This window comes from Chiloscyllium plagiosum, chromosome 17 (genome assembly GCF_004010195.1).
Source record: "Chiloscyllium plagiosum isolate BGI_BamShark_2017 chromosome 17, ASM401019v2, whole genome shotgun sequence".
Lineage (NCBI taxonomy): Eukaryota > Metazoa > Chordata > Chondrichthyes > Orectolobiformes > Hemiscylliidae > Chiloscyllium > Chiloscyllium plagiosum.
In genome coordinates, this window is record NC_057726.1 from 60,410,872 (window position 1) to 60,421,751 (window position 10,880).

General features: G+C 40.4%; 1 protein-coding gene across 8 annotated transcripts in view; it reads left to right on the forward strand.

The window, feature by feature from the left end:
• Positions 1-10,880, forward strand: part of LOC122558548 (cyclic nucleotide-gated cation channel beta-3-like) — a 201,530-nt gene that overhangs the window by 138,272 nt on the left and 52,378 nt on the right. For all 8 annotated transcript variants that reach the window (XM_043707256.1, XM_043707264.1, XM_043707262.1 and 5 more), the window contains 2 exons: positions 5,618-5,704; positions 6,880-6,944. In XM_043707256.1, coding sequence (XP_043563191.1) covers positions 5,618-5,704; positions 6,880-6,944 — 152 coding nt within the window. The remainder of the gene's footprint in view (positions 1-5,617; positions 5,705-6,879; positions 6,945-10,880) is intronic.

The following is a 10,880-nucleotide window of genomic DNA, read 5'->3' on the forward strand; positions in this document are numbered from 1 at the left end:
AGGAACTCTTTCTGTCTGCTTTTATATTTCTTGCTAACTTACTCTCATGCTCCAACTTATTTCTCCTGGTTAACATTATAGTCTTTTTCCTATTGTTATTTATACTCTGACCTTCTTCTCATCTTTGAGCCATTATGTTTTTTCTTTCAGTGTGACATTTCCCTTACTTCTTTAGTTAACCGTGGATTGTGGGTCCTTCCCTTAGAATTTTTATTTATAGTAGGAATGTACTCAAGCTGAATACTCTCAAGTACAATTTTATATGTTTACCACTGTTTCTCTACTGATCCATCTGCTCGCTTAATATCCTGGTTCACTTCAGCCAGTTCAGCATTCATGCCCAAATGTTTGCCCTTATTTAAGTGTAAAATACTAGTCTTAGATAGATTTTCTTTCAAATTATGATCACTGCTCCCAGAGATGCCTTCAATCTGAGGTCAATAATTAATCCTGTCATGTTACACAGTACTATAGCCTACTCTACTGTCTGTTGAATATTCTGTTATAAGAAACTAACTCCAAAGTGTCCTATGAGCTCCTCATTGAGGCCATTATTACCAATCTAATTTTTCCAGTTTACTTGTAGATTAAAATCATCCATGATTATTACTCTCCCTTTTCACAAGCAACTAATACTTCCTCTTGTATACTTCTTCCTACATTGTGGTTGCTGTTCAGGGATCTGTAGACCATTCCCACTGGTGATTTATTTCACCCAAACCAATTCCATATCCTAATCTACTAATTAAAGTCATCTGTAACTATTTCACCAATATCATTGATTAGGAGAGCTCCGTCCACTTTTACCTAGCTTCCTGTTCTTCTTGAATGCCATATGTCAATACCGCTCAATATTCAGACCCCAATTCCGAATTGTCATCCCACACTTGTGTCTTCATAATGTTATTAAATCATATTTATTCAATTCGATGTTCCCTATCAATTCATTTATGATTCTATGCACATTCAAATACATAGTCTTTAGTTTTTTTTTCATTTGTGTCACAACTAGTCTTGATTGCTAGTGTATCCATATGTTTTGTTTCTGTCCGTCCTTTCCATTCTGATCTTCATTTTCCACATTACTATGTTGCTCTTCTGTTTTGATTCTATCCCTTAGTTTGTTACATTTACCGAATACTTCAGCCTTCAACCCCCTCATAGAGTCCTCTCTACTTTCCTTGTAGTGTGCATTGCAAGAACACTAGTCCCAGCATGGTCCTGGTGAAGACCATCTTAATGGTACAGTTCCCACTTTCTCCAGTGTTGATGCCAGTGCCCCACAAACCAGAACCTACTTCTTCCACATCAGTCAATGAGCCACACATTCATTTACCTTATCTTATTTATCCTTTGCTAATTTGCACATGACTGAGGTAGTAATCCAAAGATTATTATCTTTGAAGTTCTGCAAATTTAATTGATTTAATTTAGCATCTAACTTCTCATATTCTCTCAGTAGAACCTCTTTCCCAGTTCCAATTATGTCATAGCTACAGAAATAGACCATGACCACTGGATCTTTCCCTTCTGTAGCCCAGAGCAGATATCCCAAATTTTGGTATTGGGAGGACAGCACAATTTTCTGCACTCATGCCCTTTTCTGCAGAGAGCGGTGTTAACTCCTTTCAGTATACTGTCCTAATACAACTGTGTTCATTTTTAAGCCCTTCCTTGAATGCCTATCTGTACTGAATGCCATGGCCAGTTAGCTCATTCATCCTGCAGCCCTCACTCTTATCCAAACAAGCTAAGAAAATTCAAACCTGTGAAACAATTGCAAGAATGCAGGCTCCTGCATTTCTGCTCTCTGGTTTCCTCTACCTACCTAATTTGTTGTCACATCTTTCCATCCCTGACCACTGAATAATTCAGAACACACCATCCTAAGAAGTGTGAATATCTTCTCTAAAAAAAGTACAGATAACTTTTCCCAGCTCAGTATCTCTAAGCTGAAGTACCTGAAGTTGCAAGTACTTATCAAAGATGTGTTTGTCCTAGATCACTGGTATCCAGAAGTTCCTATTTTCTGCAGTGACAGTACATCTGTTCTATGTGTTAATAATTAATAATTGCTAATTATTTAGCAATTACATCTCCCAATAGGTTTTAGCACTGGCAATAAACTTTACAATGCAGATAAAACTATGCAGTACTTAAAATACTGATAGAACTAACAATTTCTAATGATACCCGTTCCTGATTTACCTGCTTCTTCTACTGCACAATTTGTAAATCAAACCAAGGATGCCAAAAGAAAGGTAGATCAAAGACCTTCTTCCTGCATTTCATGAAACTCCACTTCCACCACACTTTACCTCTTGCAGTAAGCATTACTTACATTTTAAAAACCAAACAACTGCAGATGCTGGAAATTTGAAGCAAAAACAGAAATTGCTGGAGGAACTCAGCAGGTCCGACAGCATCAGTGGAGAGAAGGCAGAGTTAATGTTTCATGTCCAGTGACCCTTCTTCAGAACTGATTGTGGCTAGGAAAATGATTGGTATATATGCTGAATGTGGTGGAAAGGAGTGAATGATAGGTGGGGATGGAGCCCAGAGACAGAGAACAGCAGTTAGGCAGGCAAAGGAATGGTCAGTCTGGGAAAATCAATAATGGAGACCATTAGTAGCTGACAAAGGGTTGGCTGTGGTAGCAGCCCATGTGATCACAAGGCCTAGTGTGTAGGAGTTGGGGGAAGATACTCAGGCCCTGAAATTATTGAACTTGATATTGAGTCCTGAAGGCTGCAGTGTCCCCAAGTGAAAAATGAAATGTTGTTCTTCCAGCTTGTGCTGAGCTTTGCTGGTGTACTGCAACAAGCCTGAGACTGAGATGTTGGCCAGGGAACATGATGGTGTGTTGAAGTGGCAGCCAACCAGAAGCTCAGGATCATTTTTTGCAAATCACCCTGTCTGCGTTTTGTGTTAATGATCCCATTAACAGCTATTGATTTTCCTGGGCTGATCATTACCCGATTCTTTGTCTGCCCAATTCTCTGTCACTGGTCTCCATTCAGCCTATTGTTTACTCCACCCATTCCCCCCACCCCATCTTCAGCACATATACCAATCTTTTCCTGGTTACAATCAGTTTTGAATAAGTGTTACTGGACCCAAAACGTAAACTTTGCTTTCTCTCCAAGGATGCTGCCAGACCAGCTGAGATTCTCCAGCAATTTCTGTTTACAAAGCATCAGTTTGGATGAGTTTCAGTGAATTGCCTCTTTCCGTACTGAATATTTTACATAACTCTATGAATGTTCAGGAGTACACTGTGATCACTGTGAATTTCCCATGGTCTTCTGCTCAGCAGTTTCTTAGTTGTGGAACCACATGAAAAATGCATTTATGGTCCATTAGGCTTGAATACCTCCTTGTCTAGCCATCTAATTTATCTTCCAGTGTCACTTCAGCATCCTCCCCAACTGCCCAAAGTGAGTGTGCAGTTTTTAATACAACAATAATTACAGAATGACACAAGTAGATTGTACATTTCATCATTTTTAATGTACATTCACAAGAGATAGGCTTTGATAGCATTTAATGCTCATCTCTAAATGCCCTTGACAATGTGGTGGTGAGGTGTTAGTGTAAGCCATGGGGAAGGCTATATGTACACTAATGCTTTTTTCACCTCAATAATGCTGGACAATTGTCACATCACTACTCAATGAGTATCAGCTATCATTGAGTATATGGGAATTCATGTGGAAGTTTTAATGCCCAGAGAAACAAGGTTTGCAGCAGTAGGTTTTCCAGGCATAGAGCTAACTCAGTTTTTGGATATGATATCTTTCCATCACACCCACTATGGAACAGTAGGCCAAATAACGTCTCAAGCCTGTTCAGCCATTCAAAATTCCAAATTTCTACCATTTGTTTATACTGCTGACTACTCTGATTTTAAGATCTTGATTCTGTGTTCTTTTGATGTTTCTGGCAAGAGATGGTAGCTTTGTGCTATTGTCTACCAACAAATAGCACCAAACATGACAAGGAATAATAGAGTTAAGATGGTAGATACTTAAGAACCGAGGAGCAGGAAAAGACCATCTGGCCTCTTGAGCCAGTCTGTCATTCAATGGAATCATAGCTGAACTGCAACCACAATACACACACTTGCCTTTGTCCTTTTGGTTAACAAAAAAATCTATCAAATTTTGGTTAAAATCAACAATTGAACTAGCATCAATCGCCACCTTGGAGGTGTGTTTCAAACCTCTACTAGAATTATTTTGTAAGTTCATTTCTGAAAGATCTCCCTATAGTTCTTAGACTAAGCTCACTGACCCTGGACTTCCCAAACAACAGAAATAGTTTATTTCTGCCTATCCTTACTGTTCCTTTTAATATGTTGAAAATGCTAATCAAATTATCTAAATCCAAGTTGTATTTCCTTCAGGGTGTTGTGCCAACAACTGTTCACATGTGATATATCCAGATCTTTATATAGCTGAAATATAACTTCTACCCCTTATGTTCTAATAAAAAGGTATTTAAACTGAGGGTCATTTAACCTAAGGGTAAAGAGGTTGAGAAGGAGAGTTTGTCATGGTATCCTCAACAATTGTAGTAATGAAAATCGCACTGTTGGCATTACACTGCATTGCAAACCAGTCATCCAGCCAACTTAGCTAACTGACTCTAGCATAGTCTAGTGCTTTACATATAAAGAAAGGAATTCCCTTTCAATTATTTTGTTTTCCTTATGATTATTTTCATTAATTTTAATCATCAATGTACCCAGACCCACCAAGACTCTCTGGATCCCCAATGTTTCTACCTTTTCTATTTAGATCCAAAGAAAGTTGCCTCATATCTACCTGTATCAAAATCAACTTGCCGCAGTTTCACCCGTTCATTCATCAATATCTCTATATTTTTACGTATCCATCACATGGCTTACATTGCCAAGTTTATTTTCATCATTAGAACATTGTATGTGTTTCCTTATATTCCAACATCTAGATTACCAATATCTGAGGTCCAATCTCAGTACTTTGTGGGACACCACCAGTCACATCCTGATGAACAGGATGGTGAATATTTAGTGATAGAATAACAACTGACATGTGCAATATTATTTTTATTAGTTAGATATTTTGTGTGCATATTTCAAAGTATGTGAGAGAGCAAAATCATTCCTATACAGGTACATAATCCTTTATCTGAAATTCCAAAATCCACAAAATCTGAAATCTGAAATTTTTTTTGTGGAGTGTGGAGTGTCACTTTGGTGTGCAAACAGGTGACCAAATCCACACCCACTTGAACCACATCACTCAGATGTGAAGTGGCAGCGTGGCCCAGCACTGGCAGGCATCAATTGTGTCTCAGCGTTCATTCTATTCACACATGTCTGCTGTTTGGTAGTTTTTTTTGTTTCACTGTGAAAATGTCATTTTCTTGAAAACCCAAAAATTCCAAATTCGGAAAAGCAACTGGCCCCAAGGATTTTGGATAAAGGATTGTGTATCTGTACTTGCAAATGACTAAATTAATAGAACTGATCCATCACTTCAGAATAGATTTGATATGTGAGAGGGAAGAAGAAATCTTCAAAAGCAGGAAAGAGAAACTAACTGACAAATGTAAATTTTCTGACTATTTCTAGATGGACTTAGTGTCGCTTTTGCCTCTGGACATTTTGTACATTAAGTTAGGTTTCAGACCTGTATTAAGGTTCCCACGCCTCATGAAGGTGAGTTTATTGATGTTTTCTCTTGAATATTCAGACTTTATAACTATTAAATCTACTGTCACTAGAAATAGCTTGTTGGCAAAGGAGTATCATGTTTGAATCCAATCAGAAAGAAATAAAGAGTTTACACTTCTAAAGCACCTTGCCCAATGTTCAGACATCTCAGTGTGATTTATTGGCAACTTAGTAATTTTGAAGTGCAGTCAATGTTTAATGTTGGATATTAGACATGTAGCAAGCTCCCACAAAAACATGCTGATGAATGGGGAATCTGTTTTACTGATGTTTACTGAGGGATTAATATTGATCAGATACTGGGGAAAACTCAAGTTCAATTTCTAGGCCTGCATAAACCTAATCTCTCTACAACAGCAGCAAGTCTGAAACATACCATTTGCCTCTGATCATTACAATATCACCCAAAGATGTTAATTTCTCCCTGGTACCTTGACACTATCCAACAACTCCAATCTCTCTCTGACTCTGACATTGTCCAGCTACTCTGATGCTTAGTGTGGTTCCTTAGCTTAACCTTCAGGGTGTATTATAACACTAAAGGAAATCTTTAAGCCCATCATGCTTTTATGAGCTCTTTGAAAAAGCTATCCAGCTAGGACCTCTTCCCTGCTCTTCCTGCATAACCCTGCGATTTTCTCCTTTTCAAGTATGTATGAACAAGAAATAAGAATAGACCACTTGATCCTTTGAGTCTGCTCTGCCATTCAATAAGGTCATGGCTGATCTGAATTTAACCTCAATCGTACATTCCTGCACATCTCTGACAATCTTTCATTCCCTTGATAATCACAAACTATCTCCCTCTGCCTTAAGAATATCTAAACATTCTGCATGTATTATTTTTGAATATTATTATTGAATTGCTTTCACCATCCTTTTAGACGATGCATTCTAGACTACATGAGCTCAATATTAATTGGGCTGACCTGCAAGAGTCACCAGCATTAGTGACCAATATGGGTGGGTATGAAATCTGTCACTCTGGTATACTCTCAACTAACACAAGATTCTGAATTATATTTTATTAAGTTAAACAGTTGCCAACTTATTTGTTTCATGATTACATTTTGTTGCTTTCAGGTCAGTGCCATATATCTTATACAAGTGCAAATGTATTGATATCACTGAATTAATGTTTCATTAATCTTTCCTAACAGTACATGACCTTTCTAGAATTCAATGACCGGCTGGAGGCTATAATGAGCAAGGCCTATATATATAGGTGCGTATAACTGATTGTAGTACATGGACATATATCTTTTCTATGTCTCAGTGATGTAATTAGATCTTGGGTATCCTGTGGAACATACTGACATTCAAATACTCCACTTCATGTCATTGATAATACCTTCTGTTCCTTACAACACAGTGGTTCCCACATATTATCTCCTTTAAACACAATAATATCCAGATGCTGCCCCCTTTAAATGAAGTGCCATTAGGTACTGTCACATCCTGAGCAGGATTTGCTAAACTATGGATCATGAGATGAGATGAGATGAAATGTTGGGGTGATGGGCCCAGAGACAGCAATGCCTGCCGTGGAGCTTGACCGAGTCCTGTCACCAGGCGAAAGTGAGGACTGCAGATGCTGGAGATCAGAGTCAAGATTAGTGGTGCTGGAAAAGTGCAGCAGGTCGGGCAGCATCCAAGGAGCAGGAAAATCGACGTTTCGGGCAAAAGCCCTTCATCAGGAATCAGAGTTCTGTCACCAACAAGGCCTCTTTATTTTCTCTGGAGGTTTTCTTGTTGGGTACATGGCCTAATAAGCTGCTGTCTGAGATTTAATTATTGCAATTGCAAATACCTGTGAATAGGTGGGTATTTTGTTATTCAAAAAATTATGGATCCTGTCAACTTCTCTCATGCTGGAGAACTGAAAGAGAAGAGTGGGGTAGATGGTGAGGATGCAGTTAATGAGAGGTGGGATATGGAGGGGTTGTTAAAGCGTTGGGGGAGTTATGGAGGGTGGGTTAGGGAGAAGGGGTTAATGTGAGGGAGGGAGTGGGGGAAATGAGTTTAAGAAGGGCAGATGGAGGAAAGTTAAGAAGGGAGGATGGGGAGGGTTAAGATGAGAGGAGGAGGAGAGGGGGCAGATGGAGGAATGAAGGAGATGGGGAACTGAAGATGGAGGAGATTTGGGGGGAAGGAGAGGAAAATATTGAGGGATAAAGGAGCAATGAGGCATGCTCAAGTCTTTACCTACACTCTACTAAATATCTCTGTACCACCCCCACCCCACTAAATTTACAGCCCAGCATCACATGAATTGAAATGGTGTCACAGCAGAGAAAGTTTGAGAGGTATGGATCTGGAATATCTGGTATTAGATATTTTCTTATCAACCTGTTCAGAGATGTTATTACCCATCTCTCCAGCAGGTGGGATTTGATGTCAGGCCTCCCGGATTAGAATTAGGGACACTACCGCAGAACCACAGAAGTCCCTACAGAATATCTGCTATTGTGCTTTAACAGGATATTACTGTGTTACTCTAGAAAGAGTCTGGTCTTCATTATGTTATAGGATCACCCATAGACATAATCAAAACTCTCTCATCTGGAAGGTCAATGATAAACAAGGGACATAGTATTGCTTCTATATACTATCTGGGTAGACAGATGCACATTAATTACCTCTGGATACTAAAGGACAAAGAACCTACTGACAGAGTCAAAGCTGCCTTAAATTCCCACACACTCCATTAATGCAATCAGAAAAGGCTCCTGAGTGTGTTGCGCAGAGTTCTTAAATTTCATGAATCTGCAAAACTGACTTGGGACAATCTGCCCTGAATAGATGGATCTTCACTAAAACAAGAATCTAGAATTAAGAATCTCCTGACCATTGCCGATTGTCAGAAAAATCCTTCTGGTTCACTCATGTCCTTCACCTCACCTGCTCTGGCCCGCGTGTGACTCCAGAGCCGCAGCAAAGTGGTTGACTCTTAACGTCCCTCTGAACTGGTCTAACAAGCTACTTAATTGCAATAATTGCTACAAAGTCTCAACAAAGAAATGGAACCAGACGGGCCACCTGGCACTGGAAAAGATAATGGCAGAAACGGCCCTGTCAATCCTGCAAAGTTCTCCTGACTAACATCTGGGGGCTAGTGCCAAAATTTGCAGAGCTGTCTCACAGACTAATCAAGAAATAGCCTGAATGTAGTCGTATTCAGGGAATCATATCTGACAGACAATGCCCCAGACACCACCTTCACCATCCCTGGATATGTCCTGTCCCACTGGCAGAGCAGAACCAGCAGAGGTGGTAGCACAACGGTACACAGTCAGGAGGGAGTTGCCCTGGGAGTCATCGAAATTAACTCCAGACCCCATGAAGTTTCATGGCTTCAGGTCATTCCTGAAGGAAACCTCCTGCTGGTAACCATGTACTGTCCTCCCTCAGCTGATGAGACAGTACTCCTCCTTGAATGACATTTGGTGGAAGCACTGTGGGTGGCAAGGATGCAAAATATACTCTGAGTGGGAATTTCAATGTCCATTACCAAGAATGGCTCAGCAGCAGCAATTACTGATCCAGCTGATTGGGTCCTAAAGGACATAGCTGCCAGACTGGGTCTGCGGCAGGTGGTGTGGGAATCAGCAAGATGGAAAACATACTTGACCTCATCCTTACCCATCTACAGGCTGCAGATGCATCTGTCCATGATAGTATTAGTAAACGTGACCACTGTACAGTCCTTGTGGAGGTGAAATGCCACCTTCAAATTGAGAATACCCTCCATCATGTTGTGTGGCGGTATCACCGTACTAAGTGGGACAGATTTCAAACAGATCTGGCAATTCAAGACTGGACATCCATGAGGCGCAGTGAGCCATCAATAGCAGCAGAATCTGCAACCTCATGTCTGGTACATCCCCCATTCAAGCCTTTCCAATCAATCCAATCAATCCAAGGGGGTATGCCAACAGCAACACCAGGCATACGTAAAAATGAGATGTCAATCTAATAAAGTTACTAAGCAGGATCACAACCAAAGGATCAAATCAAAACTCTGCAGTCCTGCCACATCCAGTCATGAATGGTGGTGAAGAATTTAACATTGGAGGAGGAGACTCCACAAGTATCCCAACCTCAGTGAAGGAAGAACCAACACATCATTGCAAAAGATAAGACCATAAGACCATAGAACATAGAAGCAGAAATTAGGCCATTCAGTCCATCAAGTCTGCTCTGCAATTCAATCATGGTTGATAAATTTCTCATCCCCATTCTCCCGCTTTCTCCCCATAACCCTTGACCCCCTTGATACTCCATCAATATTCTATCAAGTATAAACCCAGAGTCCTCAAACGTTCCTCATATGTTAAGCTTTTCATTTCTGAGACCATTCTCATGAATTTCCTCTGAACACACTCCAGGGCCAGTACATCCTACCAGGATATGAGGCCCAAAACTGCACACAATACTCCAAATGTGGTCTGACCACATGCTGATAGAGCCTCAGAAGTGCATATCTGGTTTTATATTCAAGTCCTCTTAAAATAAATGCCATAACTACATTTGCCCTCTTAACTGCTGACTCAACCTGCAAGTTTACTTTGAGACAATCCTGTACTAGAACTCCTAATTATCTTTACTTCAAATTTCTGAATTTTCACCCCATGCCTCTATTCTTCCTACCAAAGTGATGACCTCACACTTTCCCACGTTGTACTCCATAGGGCTGAAGAATTCGCAGCAATCTTCAGCCAAAAGTGTCCAGTGGATGATCCATTTCCACCACATCCAATGGTCCCCAGCATCACAGAAACCAGTCTTTAGCTACTTTGATGCACTTCACATGACATTAAAAAACGGTTTGAGGCACTGGATAGTGCAAAGTCTATGGGTCCTGACAACGTTACATAATAGTTGCTGTGGTTCTGTTCGCCGAGCTGGAAGTTTTTGTTGCAAACGTTTCATCCCCTGTCTAGGTGACATCCTCAGTGCTTGGGAGCCTCCTGTGAAGCGCTTCTGTGGTGTTTCCTCCGGCATTTATAGTGGCCTGTCCCTGCCGCTTCCGGTTGTCAGTTCCAGCTGTCCGCTACAGTGGGCGGTATATTGGGTTCAGGTCGATGTGTTTGTTGATGGAGTTTGTGGATGAGTCACACGCAGACGACAAGCAACATGAATTCAACTGGGACAACACTAC